Raw genomic sequence first — 19069 nt, forward strand, 5'->3', positions numbered from 1 at the left:
TTGTTGTGATCAGAAAGTTATATAAAACCTACATACCTACCTACATAAATAGTTTCTATGAAATTAGGTTATACTACATACTTAACAATCAATGCATATTGTAAAACAAAACATGTCTTCTGGATTCAACCCTTCGAAGTTTTTATCAGTGCACATAAACCGTGCGAATGCATCATAATAAAATGCAAATCGTGTGCACCGCACTCTCGCTCGCTTCCCCATACATCGGATTCCGCACATTCGCCATCAGAAAGTGCAACGCGAGTCGACCGCCAGTCTGATGACTCATCACCACCGTATCAGCCATCGTCCGTCGTCGGTGGTTGTTCTGCTTGTCAGACCAGGTCGCAACAACGTTCGCGTCGTCGGCAAAAATTTCGTCGCTCGCCCAAAATTATTATCCGATCAGCGGAATCGATTCCAAGTTTTTTTGTGACTAAACAACCTCAAACCCAGTTCTCTCCATTACCAGTGCAGAACCACTTTGAATCCGTTCGGTGTGATTGCCGGGTAGATAAGTTCAACAAAAGAAGCACAGCCATCGTCATCATCATCATAACCATTGTCGTCCGGAATGCAAACGATAAAGTGCGTCGTGGTGGGCGACGGTGCCGTCGGTAAGACCTGCCTGCTGATCTCCTACACGACCAACAAGTTCCCCTCGGAGTACGTGCCAACCGTGTTTGACAACTATGCCGTCACGGTCATGATCGGCGGAGAGCCCTACACGCTGGGACTGTTCGATACTGCCGGTGAGTATTCTATTTTTTTATCATTATCATTATCGGGTGCTTGGTTTTCATGTGTTTTCTAAAATCTTTAAGCTAATATGAAAACATTCGCAAATGGTAACCATCCACGGATCGGCGACGAGACTAGGAGTGGAATGGTAAACAAAAGTGGTCGTGCCAATCTACAGTCCGTTGTTTTGAGAAATTATTATCGCGCAGATCGTGGTGAATCACGATTCAGAAGGTATTGGAGCTAAAAATATAGCGATATCAGTTTCGCAGGAATATGAAAATTTTAAATTGTTGCAGCAAAGTGGGAATGAATTTACTACGTTGTGCGTTGAAATTGGCAGATCTTCCTCCACGTATTAGAGTAGAACTAATCTAAATTATCAACTAAAGATTACACCCCCGGAAATAATTATAACAGCATTGCTGTTTTTTCATACAAAATGGTCGTGTTTGAGGATCAAAATCTCGATTTCTAGCGATTCGACTAAGGACATATTTGGCCTCCCAGTCTAAAATGACCTGAATTTTTAATTATTGATTGTTATTTGTATACATGTTTACTGAAAAGGCACGTTTTAGTTGGAAATAATTATAAAGCCACCACTTTTATATGGGGCTCCGTACAAGTAAAGTGGATTTACAATTATTGGCTAGGAGGCCCATTGGCGTAAATAAGGGGGGGCTAGGGGGGCCCTAGAATTTATTTAGCCCCTCTAGGATTTTGAAGCTTTTTCTAGATACAATACCTTCATTGAATTAAATTTCAAAAATCTTAGTGCAGACTGAAAAATTGAAACCGAGTTATGGTTATTCTTTCAATCTCCGCAAGTTCTATAGATAGTTTTCAAAAGTTTTGGAGTGTTTTAAACATGTCTTATGAGCTAAAAAAGTGTTTATAAACTTTTTTTTTCATCTGCTTGTCACCTTTATTTAAAAAAGGGGAAGTCGACGAAGAGAATCCTCTCTTGCGACATTCGCTCTTTTAACAGATAGAGCGTGAGATGAATAAATAAATAAATCTGCTGTACTATATAAAAGACTCGAATTCCATGCTTTTTTATCGAGGTAATGTCTTAATGATCTGCGGCAGGTGGGCTCAAGCAATCATATTCAAACATACGAGGTTGTAGCTAACAATTCGAGAATATATATACATCGTTTTTAAGACTGACATAACCAAACAATACTTTCATCCTGACCTGAGATATGCACCATTGATCAATGATTTTTACAAAGTAATATTTTGCGCTTTGATATCTTGCGGCACGAGCGATGCGTACACGGCACCAACACTGTTGAAGGTTTGTTTTCAACCACGAGCAGCTGCCCAGTAAAACTAGTTGAAATTGTTTTCAACCACAATCCATTTCTTTGTGTTTGGGAAAATATGTGCCATTAAGCTCTATTAAATGATATGAACAAAGCAAATGTTATTCTTGCTTTATCCATTCTTGTTTTGAATGAGAAATATACTTGGTTACTATTTTTAATTCCGGTAATCAGAAATAGAGAGGTTTATTTTTATCTGTGCGTATCGGAAATAAGTTTACTCGCTGCTTGATTATTTCGTAGGCTTCGTTTATTTGAAAAAAAAAGTAATGAGCTGTGCGGATATGTAATAGAATTTTGAATGAAATTCATATATTTGTTATCCTAGGACCAGTGAACCAGAATCAAGCTGTAAATAGTAAGATTGCAAGTATCCACAGGACGGCGGGACTGAGTTAGTTGGCTGCATTTGCTTTGAAAAGGTTGTTTACCCGTTCGAAAAATTGCATGTAGTTTTGATTAACTGGATTTTGTTTTCATAGGATCAATAATGAAAAAGGTCGCAAAAGATATCCGTCAATTCTTCAAACCAGCTGCGAAGAAAAGCGTATCGCAATCGGATCCTTCTGATGACGCGGTGTCATGCTCTGAGACGAACAGTCAAATCGGTTCTTCTAGAGGTGTTGTAGCAGGTCCAAGCAAAGCTGGTCCATCGAACTGGTCGGTAGATAGAAGTAGAGCTTCCATTGAAGACAATGATTTGGGAACACTCGAAACTGGACCCAAACAGCCGGCATTAGAAATCTTTCCAAAAACTAGCGATGGCAAGCAGCAGCGAGGATTTTCTGCAAAATATTATTCTACTTACCAGTGGCTGGAATACAGCGTAAGTAGAGATGCTGTGTTTTGTTACCCGTGCAGAATTTTTGCGGTTGATTCTGAAGTACGTGAACAGAGAGAAAAGTTTATTACTTCCGGTTTCAAGAAATGGAAAAAGCTTATCGAAGCACTGGTGGCTCATGAGGGTTCTAGTTTACACAAGAAGTGCAACGAAAAACTCGTAGCCTACAAAATGAAATTTAGTTCTGTGGCTGATCAAGTATTTCTTCAAAAACAACAACAAGATGAAAGCACAATGACATACATCACGAAGTTATTCGATCTCGTGATATATTTGGGTAAACAAGGGTTATCGTTTCGTGGACACAGGGAGGGTGAAGATTCATCCAACAAAGGAAATTTCTTGGAACTTTGCGATTTGTTTAGTAGATATGACAGCACATTTCATGGGCATTTCAACCAAAAAATCAGCTACACTAGTCCAGCAATTCAAAACGAAATGATACTGTCAGTGGTGACTGTAATGAAATCTGAGATTAGTAGAAGGATACGCATGGCTGGTATGTTTTCGGTAATAGTTGATGAAGCGAGATGTTTCAAAGAAGAACAAATGTTGATTGTGGTTCGCTATCCAGAAGGCTTTCGACCATGCGAAAGGTTCATTGGGTTCGTCGATTGTTCTCAAGCAAGAGATGCAACGAGTTTAGCTTCGGAGATCATCCTAGCATTGAAAGGCCTCAACATCCATGATTTGTTGCTTGTCGCACAATCATATGGTGGTGCTTCCGTAATGCGTGGAAAGCATAACGGAGTCCAAATGAAAATAAAACAGCATTTCCCGAAAGCTGAATATGTTCACTGCATGGCTCATCGAATCAATCTTGTTATCATGGACGCTTGTAGTGTTATTCCAAAGGCTGCTACATTTTTCAATGTCATCGAATCGATCTACATCCACTTTAATAAACCAAGTAGTCATTCGAAATATGTGCGAGTGCAGAAATTGCTTGGTGTTAAGCTGAAAGAAATAGGGAGCCTAAGCACCACTAGGTGGAACTGCAGATACAAAAATTGCCGGTGCTTGATTTTGTCTTTAATGAATGTACTGGCGAATTATTGGCGCTACGCTCGGATGCTCTGCTACTCTTTTAACGGCCACGTTGGACACATTGAAGGAAAAAAGGAATCAGTTCAATGATCTTTGGACTGCTATGGAACATTTCGTGCTTGACCATGATCTGTCTCTCGAAGCCCCTAGAGCTTCTAAAAAGCGCAAAATTATTCGAAATTCGGCGCTTAAGGACTTTGTCGTTGATCAAGCAGTGAAACAAGATTTAGATATCGCTTGTGAAGGAATGACGGATAAAGATTATTGGCGTACGCATATATATGAGAAGGCTGTTGATGGGGTGATAAGTGCGATGGATAAGCGATTCAACAATTTGGAACTCGCCAAGAGTATAGATTGTTTTCAACTGCTTGATTTGGAAGGAGGTAGATTGTTCATCAATACGTATAAGGAAGAAGCTGGAATCGATGTAAGTGAGTTAGAAGCAGAGGTGAATGTTTACAGGAGCTTTTTGGGAAAAATGAAAAAGGAGCCCAAGTGGAATGCTGAGTTCATCCGCATTCATATTGATTCAAAACTCATGCCGAATTTGTCCAAAGGATTGATGCTGGCCGTTTCCATTCCCGTTGGTTCTGCTGCGGCAGAGAGAAGTTTTTCGGCGATGCGGCGAATCAAAACATGGTTGAGATCCACAATGGGTCAGGAACGATTCTCGTCTTTGTCACTCTTGCACATCGAAGCAGCGTTTTTAAAAGAGGTCGATAAGGAAAGAATCATAAAAGAATTTGTCTCTAAAAGTCGAAAGCTATCTGTTTGAATTGTAACTATTTAAAATGACAATATTTGAAGAATGTTTCTGTAAAGAATGTAATTTTATAAATTGATCAATATAAACAAAATTAGAACACTTTTATATTCATTCTATTCACAATTAGTGTATGTATTCCGAACATCTGAATAAAATGGGGCTTAAGCCCCCCCTAGACTTACAGCCAAGCTACGCCAATGAGGAGGCCAGATATGTCCTTAATCGTATCGCTATAAATGGACATTTTGATCCTCGAACATGACCATTTTGTATGAGAAAACAGCGATGGTGTTATATTTTTTTCCAAGAGTGTCTTCTTCTGCTTTCGTCTTCATTGGCATTACATTCCCCACTGGGACATTGCAGTTATTAACTGCGAGGTTTCTGAGCCAAGTTACCATTTTTGCATTCGTATATCATGAGGCTAACACGACGATACTTTGATGCCCAGGGAAGTCGAGACAATTTTCAATCCGAAAATTGTCTAGACCGGCACCGGGAATCGAACCCAGCCACGCTCAGCATGGTCTTGCTTTGTAGCCGCGCATCTTACCGCACTGATAAGGAAGGCCTAGGAGTGTATTAAGTAAAAAAACAAAACCTGTGGATTATTGGGCAGATCTTATAGATTTTATCAAACAACCATAAGGGTTTTGGACGACAATTTGTACTGGAGACGGATCACATGCTATTTTTGATTCCAAGAATGCACTCCAGCTCTACCAGTAGCGTGGCTCAAATTAGTATGGACAAAAACTTATTTCATTTTTTTTGCGAGACCGCTCTCTTAGTCCGTTCTATTTGATGTCCTGATGCTCTGGCAAAATATCAGCCAAATTGATCAACTTTTGGGCGGAGTTAAACTCATTGGAAGTTTATATGGAAAAATATATGGAGCAACGTCGAAAAACAGTAATTTGAAGCTAAATGGCACCATTTACGACGAAGAACCATGAAACTCATTCAGACTAAGAAAAGAAGACTAAAGTTTACCCGGCGTCGAAGAACGCGCAAGGACCCTGAAAGCGATGTTAAACGAAGTTGAGAAGTTGGCCTTGTTGTGGCTACGGTTGAAAAGAAGATGTAGAAGAGGGTGGGAGACTTACAATCCTGAAAATTCAGGTAGGAGTGCCAGCCTCTGGGTGGGACTTTACCCGGGTTGGGATGCTCGGGAGCCCCAGGTGGTTGGTTCCAAGAAATCCTGTTTCCTTTGAATTTACGATTTTGGGTGTTGTTGGGGGCAGCGCACTGCCTCTTCCAGTCTAGGTTGAAGATCTTCCTTACCCAGGCTTTGACATCAGCCGGGGGTAGTGTAGAGTCGGCTTCGATATCCGACCCCAGCTAACATGTCCGCTATGACGTTTCCTGGCATCCCGGAGTGCCCTGAGATCCAGTCGAATGTGGTGGACTAAAGTTGGCATGCAAGAATGGCCTGGATCCATGGATGGTTTGGACGGTCGCTTTGTAGCGCAGCAATGGCAGTGGCGGAGTCCGTAAGAATTAGAATCGGTTCATCGAAGGGAGTGGATGCGGCGATAAATAGTGCAGTCACATACAAGCAGACATAACACTCGGTAAATTCTCATCGTTCACTGATTTACTGGTCATTTTAAGTAATCAATAGTTGGCAAATCGAATTTGCTCGAGTTTGACCGTTGCTCACTACCGACACCTGGTCAGGCTTGTAAAATGTCATCTGCATGTCATTTGACTAATTTGTTCATAACTTTATTTAGAAGCCGAATTTATTGCATAATTTTAGATGTACTCATAATGCTTGAGTAGGGCTATATTTTTGTCCAATGGTACATTGCTCTAAATATAACATCTTAGGCTGGAGAGTGAAAACTCTCCAAAATGTCACGTGTCATTTGACATAATGTCATTTGAATGATATTTTGCCTCCCACGCCCCAGATTACATTTTGACAGCAATGTCTTGTTAGACAAAGTTGTAGGCACACTTAAGCGCTATGAGTTCGTCATACATCATGAATTGATAGCTACCTTCTGGAAAAAGTTCTGGGAAAATTATACAAACGAGTGCAAATGACATTTTACAACACTGCACCTGGTTCATGATTTGTCCAACTTAGTGAAGACAACAGTTCTCGTTAGTGTTTCTACGACGATGAATTTGATGAGTAAATGTCCAATGTGTCGAGAAAACGCTGCATTGTCCTTGGAGACTGTCAAATAATTTATATTCTTTCCGGCGACGCCTAAGTTTAAACGTTTATGAAAGCCAAATCTTCCAAGTTTTACCCCCACGCTTCGATTCACCAACCTCTTGACAACCTTTGATAAATACGAGGTAAGCAAGATGGGTCAGTAGTCTGCTACGGGTAGGGATGAATCGACACTAGTAAATACGAGTAAATACTCGATACTTTTAATTTGATACCAAGTACTTTTGGAATCGATACTTTGATACCCGATACCAAGTAAGTATCGAATTGAAATACTTGAATCAATCGACTACCCAATTTAAAGTCTTTTAAATTTAATAAACCTTAATAGAAACATTCGTATTTTCTTCGTGATAATCTTAATACGTAATAAAATATAGGGGAAACCGCCAAATGTTGAACGGCTAATTTTGTCGCCTATTGTTGAACTTCCATAAGAGATGCACGTGCGTTCAACAATAGGGGAAGAAATTAGCCGTTCAACATTTGGCAAATTACTCTACCAAATATTCATTTTCTGCCGCTCAACACTTATTTATGCTAATTGCGGTATATTATTAGTGAAATTTACAAAAGTGAAGTAAGCTTTATTTCATATATTTCTTATGATTCATTTAAAACTGAGGATCGTTAATGTGACCTATCCTCAATCGTAAAGTGACCAGATGTCTCGTATTATTCCAGGATCTGAACATCAGTATATCAGAAAATGTGTAAATATGAAGCATCCATAGATCTGTAAAGATCGAAAAAATCTGTAAAATCAACGCCTGATCTGTACAATCAATCAGAAAAACAGCAGTTGAAGCAGTTGAGAATTGAAAAAAAAAAACAGCCTCACCGTCTTCATTCAATGGTTTTCCAGACTGAACACTTACGTAAGATGAAGGACAACGGACAATACCCAATAGACCAGTGAAAAATGTTTGTTTATGGAAGAATTTCCACGACTGAATATTTCCTTCAAAAATGTGCAAAACATTTCTTTCAAAAATATTAAGAAAATCCTAAGTAATCGTTTCTAAGAAATCGGGTAGTTGGCTTCATACTGGGTGTTGAAGGTTGATAGCGTTAGCGTTAGCGTTGTTACGGTATACTTCGTAGATTGGACACTAGTGATACTCATGTTTCTTATGGAATCCTTATCCAGATTGCTATCGGAAATCAAGGTGGGGAATTACCCTTGATTCCAATCTAAGATAAAAATGGCATAAGCATGAGGATTACTACTCCCGGCCACGCCCATCTTTACCGTAACTAGGGATAGGAAAGGAAATGTTGTTGTAGAACTTACTTAACGAGAGGCCCCCGACTTGGCGACGCCCTCATAAGTTCTACAGAGTTGGTGGTTGGGTAGGGTAAGGTAGGTCATGGAGGTTTGCCTCAAGCTGGCAATTCGACCCACAGACTATGTTGTTTACCTGTTTTTATTTAAACTCTTGCCAGCCGGCTGTCGAAAGAGTATGCTAATATCGATTTTATTTACAGTTTATTCTTTAGTAATTTACAGGCGATTTCTTAACCTCAATCTATCAACAACTATCCGTTGAACGAATCTAAATTTACCAAATTTGTACTTTCTGCTCAGTGAGCAAAATGATTCTTCTAGGTTCATCGAATACAAAAATCAAACCATGCCTTTTAAAGATAATTATAATTAACATTTTACAAAGTTTTATTTGAAGTATTTTCGCGATTTCTGATATAAAATTCAACAGCTCTGTGACGTGAACGGCCTAAATGCACCACCACCAGAAAATATTCATCACGCGCTGATCTACCTAAACACATATCACACATAGTAATAGTATGATACTTCCTTTTGCATTGAACGAATATGTTGCATTTCACAAAAAAACATGACGCTTCTCTTTTCTCCATTCCATCTAACGTTTCACTCAAATTTCAATGATTCACTTCTATTTCAATAAAACACGTCACCGGATGAATAAAATAAAATAAATAAATAAATGAATAAATCAATAAATAAATAGATCAATAAATAAATAAATAAATACCACAATCACTCGCGAGCGCGTTACTTGTTTGGGGTTTGTAAATCACTTGGATAATGGATCCTGGGTGTTGAAGGTTGATAGGACACAAATATCTTTTAAAACGATTTAATTTAAATTTTGATAAATTATTATTGATACTAAAATATTTACTCATAACTCAATAAATAAAGCTTTCATAATAAATAATGCATAAATTTTCCGGATTGATCCAAAAACTGGTCACTGTACTTAATCCCATATCCATATCCCATAATATATTATAATTTCCTTAAACTCTATAGTAAATAGTTCATAGTGTTGCACTCTCAGAATAAACGAATTAAAGTATCGAAGAACTGATAGTAATGAAATGGGCTTAATTCTTTAGTGTTCCATTCAACATAAATCATGAATAACTACTTGAAAGTGACAACATAATCGTTTTTCAATTTTACTTCAAATATTTGAGTACTCGTATGATATGAGTAGGTATCGATACTTTTAATTCGATATTTTGTGGTATCGATACTTTTATACGATACTACTTTAAAGTAAAAGTATCGATAACTCAGTGGTATCGTTTCATCCCTAGACGGGTTTTGGGATTCTGAATGACGTAGCTAAGGCGCCACTCGTCGGGAAAAACCTGACTGGATCAGATCGAGGAATACTATTTTTTGCGGCGGGAGGAAGGTTTTTCAACCCCTATTCTATCGGAGCTAGAAGATTTCCCGCTGCTTCTGTAGAGCGTTCATTGGGAAACTCAGCGTGACTGCATTTTCTGCAAATTCTGCACGGTTAGGGTCCTTGAGACTAAAGGCCTTGATAAGAGAAACGCGGATTGGCAAGTGCCGCCAATCGAACCGTCAAAAAACAGCAACCAATCGAGCAAGAGACCTGTCAAGCAGTGTTGTCATTCTCCTCTGTGTAGCAAAGAGCGAGTGCCAGATTACTCTCAACACTCTTCTACAATTGAGAGCATCGCACTCGTCATTGATTATCACTACACTCTTTTCCTGCGCGCAGCGATGAACTAAGCTGCGCTCACAATTTAAAGCACTCCACACTGTCCCAAACTGTAGCGTGAACAAAGAGCACTGGGATACGCTGTAGTGATTGAGTGTCAACTAATTCAGTGAACTATACCAGTGCGTACTAAAGATTCCGCACTGCAGTGCGAACTGAAGTGAGCGAAACAGTTGGTTGGGGTTCAGCCAAATCGCACCAAGCGCCAATGATAAATTACCGATTTTTCTACTCAAACTTTCATTTAGTAGATTTAATTGATCACAAATCGTATCGGATATCCCTCAACCCCATAACTGAGGATAACCTTCTGCAAATGGTGCGGTTTGGCTGAACCCCGACCAGTTGATTGCTGAGATCGTTGGGATGGACGGCGCATGCCGCTGCTGTCTGTCAATGTTGTTTTTTCTTCTTTTTCTTCTTGCTTCGTATTTCTTGGCACAAGGCAATTATTTGCATGCTGCATTGATATTAGGTCTAGCGCAGTTGTCCCCAGCATTTTTACTACCAAGGGCCGCACAGCAATTTCGAACTGTTAAAGCGTGTTTTACATAAAACTTTTAAGTTTAATCAAAATGAATTTTATACCTATTACACAATGAATCAAATTCGTTGCCCTGGATTTTCTTCAAATAATATGTTTGTAAGAACATTCTTACAGTTGGTTTTATAGCCAACTGATTTTAAGTTCATGCTAACAGATACTTTTGCGGCAGCGGACATGAGACGAAAAATATTTAATATCTCTTCAGCATACTTTGCAGAACATATTTTAAGCTATTTTCCAAATGAGCATATGTCGTCTGATCTTAGGATTTTGAACTTTTGTTGAAAGATTATTGTTCATTACAAAACAGTAACGATTCCTCAACTTTAATTTATCGTTTCAAGGAATTCAAATATGCGAAATTCATGCGCGAAAATGCAAAAGTAAAGAGATTTTGATTAGATAATTGATTCTGAAAATTTTATTTCTTATTTGAGCGGTCAAAATTGAAATCGTCCAATTCCTACCCGAGGTAAGCCGGACTAGGGCCCAAAAACTCGTTAGTAGAGACAACAATAATGAATCTTCCAATTCTGTGTCATTTAACATTGAGATGAGTGATTGAGTGAGATTACGAGACCTCATTGATTATAACTTGTCGCGCGAAATAACGAGAAACATGATTTTGAAGCCAGGTGAACTTGCCAGCGGTGTTGAATAGAAATCGAGTAAATCTACATTCCGCACTATTTACCGTGTTTCCAGATTTCCGTTTATCTCATGTTTATCAACGGGCCACATATTGTGTATATTTTCAAATACTTCGCGGGCCGCAGAAGAAGGTTTCGAGGGCCGCATGCGGCCTGCGGGCCACTCTTTGGCCATCACTGGTTTAGCGCATAGGTAAATGCTTTGTGAGAACTTTAGAAGGATCACTTTTTATGGAATTGTCTATATTCAATGTTGGATTTTATATTTTTTAAAGTGCTGCTTTTTCATAGTCTTCACATAAATTGCAAATAGTAGATACATAGTCAAAATACAATCAAATTAGGCAAACATTTGAGAAGACATTAAAATAGAACAGATCAAAGGTTCTTAAACTTTTAGGATTTGCGACACACCAACATGGACATGGACAAAATGCATATGTTTTTAAAAATTGAGCATGAGCATTATGACCGTACAATTCGTAGTTACTACTCCGTGATTGACTGGAACGTGTGAAATTGCACAGAGAACCATGTGAATGGAGCATGGGATTTTCTATCCATTCTCAATGTACACGTTTCAGAAGCTCACATATTTTAAATCAATAACGGCGCTGGCCACTTCATTACGGTCATATAGGAAAGGAAGCATTGTTAGTTCGACTCTCGTTGCTACTAGAGACCGAGAACACCTCCACGATTGTCTTGGGAGGAGGATATTTTATCTGGATTCACTTTGGTGAGTGATGCGATCTATGAGAGGGAGGGGATTATATGAAATGCAAAATGCATATGTTTTTCAAAATTGTATGGAAAAAGAGTTCTACCTAGATTGAGCAAATTATAGTTGCTTCACTCATTATGTTTGCTAATTTTTAATTCTTCATATTTTTAATTTTAGTATTCATATTATATACTACCTTTCTTGAACAACACTACAGGAAAGCTTTAAATTCCATAAACTCGACGAGCTTTTTTCGTTCAATTTTTAATTGGAATAATAGAATTCGTTTAGGATCGCTTAATTATAAAACTATAACGAGATTGATGAAATAATCAAGAGGGATTAATGCCTTCATACTTAACCAGCATTTGAATGTTCGGTATTTTGTTTGCTGAGTTTCAACTGCAAAATTTCTTTTTTACTGAAATTCTAGTATTTCAGTAAACCAACGTTTGGACGTTTACTTATCTTTACTAGAGAAATCATTAAATTCATAGATTGCTGAACAGCACAAAAAGTCGGTAGAAATTTATACAGCGTCACTCAGCTACAGATCGCACAGCTGTGTAAAACAAGTTGAAATGCATCATGAGAACCGGTGCTCTCTGTCTGCAACTTTTTAAAAAGAATTTATCATGAAGTATAGCTTCCCAAATTATCGTATTGAGCTTCTGGCATATTATGCTACATATCGTTAGTGATGCAGATAAAGAGTCAGAGATTTTCTTTTTATTCAATCTCAGTCTGACAGTAATAAATCAGAACCTACCAAAGTCTTTATTTATCCATACTTTTATTTTATGCAAAAGAATATTGACTGTCCAGACTCTGGTCAAATTAAGTACTGTCCAGTCAGTAAAATATTTTTCCCAAAAACAAATCCTCATTTACTGACTAACTCAGTTAAGTTCACATTTATGTGATATTTTTGAATATGCTGAAAACTCTGTAATGTAAAATATTGCTGTTGAAATTACTGGGTGATCTGATCCGTATTCAGAAAGCTCAGTGAAGTTTTACCGACTCTGGTCAAATTAAGTAGCTGTATGGATAATAACCAGAAAGGTGATATCACTTTATAAAAAAAATAAGTTTCTTGAGATAGAACATGAAGAACAAAAAGTAATCGAATTTATGTTTTTGAAAATATTTTTCAGCTTTTGCAGACTTTCGTATTAGAATTTATTTACTTCTGGTTAAATGGTTAAATGGTTCAATGGTTTTTTTTAAATTGGTTTTAAAATGTATTTCTATTTGATTAGTTATGTTTTTGATTCATCACTATTTTGATTTAATATATCTTATCTCTTTTCATTTGATTTGCATTATATTCATTCATGTAAAATTTGAGGATAATTTTCGTTATTTTTTTCATAGAAATCTTAAACTAAAACTAAACTTTTTTAAATAACTTGGTTACGCATATGCACAGCACATGTTTCCGAAATGGACAAATTGAAACTAACTTTGCGAATCCACGTGTCTTGGAGGGACTCGTGGACATGCCAACGGCTTGCTTGGCTAAAGCAACAAACTAACAGTTCGTTGTTTGAATTCAACAAGGGTAATAGTTCCGATAGCCGTGGGTGTACCGTGTCTGAAACATAATTGATGAGCTTTTGAATGCACACTTAAGATAAGTGGAATAAAGTAGACTCAGTGTATGCAAAGAAATAGTAGTTGAACGTGCTTAGTTCCTCCACTATTGTGTCTTTTATCCTGATAACGAAGTTAGTGCGCTAGTTTCAGTAACTTATAATAAATGATAACAAAATTTCAATAATTTGGTTTAGGTTACTGCAACTCGCGCTTTGACTCGGTTATTAGTGAAATTTAAACAACGAACAATTCGGCAGTGTTGTAGGAAAACCTTTGCAAGAAGTACATCATTCATTGCATTTTGAAATTTAGCCTCTGGAATGAGTTATTGATAAACTACTAAGTGATCGAGCCCAAGTTACCAAATGATCAAAAACATCCTTGTTTAAAACGCTATGACTGTCAACTCTGCTCATCCTTCAGATTCACAAATTTAAATTATTAAAATCCCTCAATAAATGTGGTACTTGTTTACTATAGCATTTCTTTTATCGCTATACTTTAGCAATCCGAAAGATAGATCAAAACGAAGAATAGCAACCGAAAAGTTTCATAAAATCTATTTAACAACGCTACGTGTAATTTAAAATAGTAACGTTTCATGTTACAGTCGATTGCTGCTGTTGATACTTTCATACAGCGTACCCGTTTCACTTTGATCCCGGAATCCGGGCTGTTTTCATGCGACTCATGCGAGTCTTTCATCACCACATCGAGCAGGGAACGAATAACTGAACAGCAGAATCGTTCGAACGCAACTCTGTGGTGATATCACTGCAGTGGTACACTGGAGTGAGGCACGCTGAGGATCTCACTGAAGTGAGAGAACTTGAGTGCACCTAAAATTCAATTCTCTAGAGTGGTGAGTGGGTGTACGCTGCCTTGATTTCTCTACACAAGCGCTCTCTTACGCACGCATACCAGATCACTCACAGCAGAAGGTTCATTTTACGCGCTGCGTTTTGATTCTCTTATCCTCATTTCGATAGAATCTCTTACACTCTAGTGTAAAACCCCAGTGAAATGACATCACTGCTGTCAAGTAGCCAAAACATCGACTCAAATAATGAAAACGTCTAAATAAGATTTAATACCATCTATGAATGAACAAATTTTGAATGCATTCTACATATGTTATCAATAATATATGCAAGTCAATGATAGATTATGAAAAGCAATTGCTTTGTTTATTGAATTATATTATCATGTTATGTGAACACAATAAATAGCGGTATGTAAAATTTTACCTGGATAAACCATTTCTTCTTTTTCATGTGTTTTTTAATGAAGAAAATTAGCTGCAGTGCAGTGTTGGCAGAGTTACATTTTCTATCCGCGCTTCTCTCATCAAGGCCTCTACTTGCGACTATTAGCCTGTAGAACTCGGCTGGAGAGCCACTTACCAATACGAATGTTGAAAAGTATTCCTCGAGTGCATTGGCCACCTCTGGTGGGTCGGAGATAGTGTTCGTACGCGATATTCGTGTTCTTATTCGTTCAATTTTCAAGAGCAGCCATGACCAACAGTCTTCTTCTTCTTCTTATTGGCATTACATCCCCACACTGGGATCGAGCCGCCGCGCAGCTTAGTGTTCATTAAGCACTTCCACAGTTATTAACTGCGGGGTTTCTAACCCAAGTTACCATTTTTGCATTCGTATATCATGAGGCTAACACGATGATACTTTTATGCCCAAGGGAGTCGAGACAATTTCCAATCCGCCTAGACCGGCACCGGAAATTGAACCCAGACACCCTCAGCATGGTCTTGCTTTGTAGCCGCGCGTCTTACCGCACGGCTAAGGAGGGCCCCAAGTAAAACCAACATAGAATCTGTGGATCTTCACACCAGAAAAAAACCTTGGCAGCAGATCAACGCAGACTGTGGTGGACGATTATTACTATTTGATTGTTGTCGACGAATTCTGAAAGTGATCAGAAGTCATCTCTACTAAACACATTACAATGTCCGCAACAGTGACCATGCTCCGTGAGATCATTTCGAGAAATAAAATGGGAATCATGGTTATCGATACAGTACACATTTCACCAGTTAGGATCTCGGAGCTTTGTTCAATAACAGTGACATCTTACATTTGAGGACGGCGCCGTATCATCCATATTCAACAAATCCAGGACTTCGCGAAATCACATCAGGGGCAAAAGCACTCCGAGAAGTTATTGACACTTTTCTTCTGTGATACTGCTCCACTATTTGTTGTAGTGCACCTAAAAGAAAGTCAGCAGAACTGTTACTGGGCAAGAAATTGCGGACATCACTGGGCCTACTGAAACCAACTTCGTTCTGCAAGCCAGCCGAATCAAAGCCCATTTCAGCCGTAAGTATGGCACGAAAGCAAGAAATTATGATGCAGAAGATCTAGTTTGGACGGAAGTACACCGAAATATGGAGACCCGGTCGCGTACTACAATGGATTGGTCGAGTCATTTACAATATGTGGCTACCGGCGAAGTGGAACCTTAGGTCACACTGCAACACGATACGAAGCAGAACAACTAGCATCAACAGCGCAAAAGAAGTGTAGGGGGAGATCCCTTGGTACCGGACACCTAAGCCATTTAATGCATAATTCTTGAACTATGTGGGCTATGTTGATTGGCACACCGTACACACAGAATGTAATTGTAAATGATTCATACGAACCATACGAAGCATTTGAACATGTTTTTCGACTATGTTTTTTGATGATGAATAAGATTTTAATGTATGATCAAACTCCTGTTACTTTAGTAGTTATGTGTTGCCCTTTTAATGAGTTGTAGACGTTAAAACATGTTAGTAGAGATTGTTGGACTCTCCAGATTAGATGTTCACAGTCAACCTGTTTGTTTTATAAATTTTCTGTGGCTTTTTGATTTCTCAGTGCCAAGAATCAATTGAATCAGAAAAAACCCAAATTAATCCACCTAGCGGCGATGATGCCTTTCTCGTGCATATTAAAATGTACTCAAAAAATCACATAAGAAAGGTCAAAAAAGCACTTTAGGGGAATAGATCGCATATTTTCTATCATTTGGCATGTTTTTGCATTAATTACTATGCATTGCCACCAAAAAAAATTTGCGGTTTTGACATTTTTTTTCCAAGGACCAAGGGACCCTTGGGAAAAAACAATAATTTTTCAATAATTCCGAAATACAATGTCCGATCGGGCCAATTTTCAATAGCAAACAATGGGACCGCATTCCCCGTCGAATGCAACTTGTTGCGAGTAAATCGGGTAATGCTAAGTTCCAAAAAGTGTGTCTACAAAATTTGTACACATACACACACATACATACGCACATACAGACATCACCTCGATTCGTCGAACTGAGTCGATCGGTATATAACACTATGGGTCTCCGGGCCTTCTATCAAAAGTTGTTTTTTGGAGTAGTCCTATAGCCTTTCGGTACAACTTTGTTGTACGAGAAAGGCAAAAATTAACAATACAGCTGTAAAAAAGATTTTTTTATTTAAAAATAATTAATTTAATAAAAATGTTACTGTTCGGATCTGTGGGACAGCTGCTCTGATACCGAAATTGATTTCAGACATTTTTACTTAAGATATCTAACAAATCATGATCGTTGTTCAAAATATGAAATTTATTATCTCTGCATTACTATCAGAAAGGATCTTATCGAAAATTGTTGATTTCTAGAGCAACATATGATTAGGACCGAAAAACCAACTTGGCTGAACCGAGAAAAATGAGATTCAAGTTTTTACGGCTAATTTAATTTATTTATTAAAGTAGAAACTCATTTCATTACTAAAACCATGTCAATGCTATACGTAAATGGTTATATTATAACAGCAGATTAAGATTAATTGAAAACCCATTCGAAATCTACAAAATTTCAGCTAAAACAAAAACCGCGCCGTTTACTCGCTTTATCGGCAATACGTCTGGTTTTTAAGCCGTTTGCTCAAAGCTAGTTACACCATCGGATTTGTTAGCCAGAGCAATTCTGCTATGCGATATATCAAAAACCTAGTAAGAATATACATTTTAAAATAACTTGAAGCTAGTTTTCTAAATAAACAATATAAAGTGAACGGCCTAAAAACCGAAGCAAACATTAAGCATGGTAGTTAAGGGCGCCAACAAAGGACTTAAAAACCACTATGGTTCATGAGACGTTCACTCAAAATGGCAATAAATGTGTTTCTTAAGAGATATCAAGTACGGAGTTTTACCTAGGATGAAGAATCATTTACAAAGCAATCGTTTATCGAGATTTCAACAAAGTTAGCTTAAACAGTAGCATTTTAGAAATAATTCTTCAAACTTATATTTAAGAAAAAAAAAAGCTTTTAAAATGATGATCTGGAATGTGAAGGATTTAAAAAAAAGCTTCCTTTTGTACTGCATTTGCATAAGATGTTGGAGAAACTGAGAGATCTCCCCCTACTTAAATTTTGCTCAGTATTCAAAGCGATCTTTGGATTAATGCGGTCGCAGTCAACCTACAGTTACCGCCCTAGTAGTACCAGAATCATCCGAACAATTGCAGCCTGCTTCAGCAAGTAGCAGCATCCTCAACGAACCACAGTCAAGGAAAGTTCATCGCCGCGCACCGATTAAGCCACCAAGAGCAACTATTATGTTATTCTGTTATTATCAACGTATCCACGGGACTCGGCCAATCTTCGATGTCTTAACGCTAGACAACACGTCCACCTTTGGAGTTCAGTGTAGGACTTGTGCTGAAGCACCTTGGACTGGTAGGTCGCAATGCCCCGCACAACCTTCGGTAACATATTGCAATCTGCCAAATAGCATACGGATAAGACAAAATCTTGTGTAAATGTAAAATGTAATAATCTACTACATGTAGCTTTTGGCAAATCACACCAGTGATTGTTGATTGTTGCACTAACTCTTTCTAATTCATTGGTAGGTATCAAATGGAATTATATTTCATAAGAAATAAATTCAAGATTACATAGTTACTTAAATTATTAATTGTGCTAATTTACATCACTCTGTTTCAGAAAGAGTTAAGTGTAGGGGAACAAGGGGCAATATGGACACCCTAAGGTTTTATTCAATATTAGGTGATTTAAATTGAATATAATTCGGATTTCTAGCAGTTACATGATACTATTACTCGTTAACTACCAGTTCTGGTTTGAATCGTATTGAAAATAAGGCAAATTCAATCAAATAGGACGATTTTGTGATAGTTAATTTTCAATACACTCAGGAAGGTCGCGGGCAGTATGGACACCCTTATAAAAATGAAGAAAATTATCTTACTCGTGATTATATGCCATCGTAACCTATTTTATGAATCATCCAACAAAAATATTACCCAATTTGTTCATCTTCCTGTCATGTTTTTGTATGAGACACCTAAAATTGTGTTTGGATCATCAATATTCGAAAATCTATTTCCCTCTTCTTGAGCGAGGTCATATATGATCGTTTTCTATTTTAATTCCATGGTGAATAGAAGAATATTGATTACGTAAAGCAAAAATTTGCCACTTTCAGCTGGCCTCATACATGTATGCCGAACTTTTTGTATGAAGCATGATTTTTTTTTTATATGGATCCTCACACTTATTGCAAGACCCCTTCCCAATCGTCTCTCCT

The 19069-nt window shown here is 37.9% G+C and overlaps 1 protein-coding gene across 3 annotated transcripts in view; it reads left to right on the forward strand.

Moving 5' to 3' along the window:
• Window positions 1–19069, forward strand: part of LOC134203902 (cdc42 homolog) — a 52828-nt gene that overhangs the window by 10340 nt on the left and 23419 nt on the right. The window contains exon 2 of one of the 3 annotated variants that reach the window (XM_062678736.1): window positions 457–752. In XM_062678736.1, the coding sequence (XP_062534720.1) occupies window positions 575–752 (178 nt within the window). In that variant the 5' untranslated portion in view covers window positions 457–574. The remainder of the gene's footprint in view (window positions 1–456; window positions 753–19069) is intronic. The other 2 variants (XM_062678737.1, XM_062678735.1) reach the window with 2 other exon arrangements.

Source organism: Armigeres subalbatus, unplaced genomic scaffold, assembly GCF_024139115.2.
Source record: "Armigeres subalbatus isolate Guangzhou_Male unplaced genomic scaffold, GZ_Asu_2 Contig288, whole genome shotgun sequence".
In the NCBI taxonomy this organism is placed as follows: Eukaryota; Metazoa; Arthropoda; class Insecta; order Diptera; family Culicidae; genus Armigeres; species Armigeres subalbatus.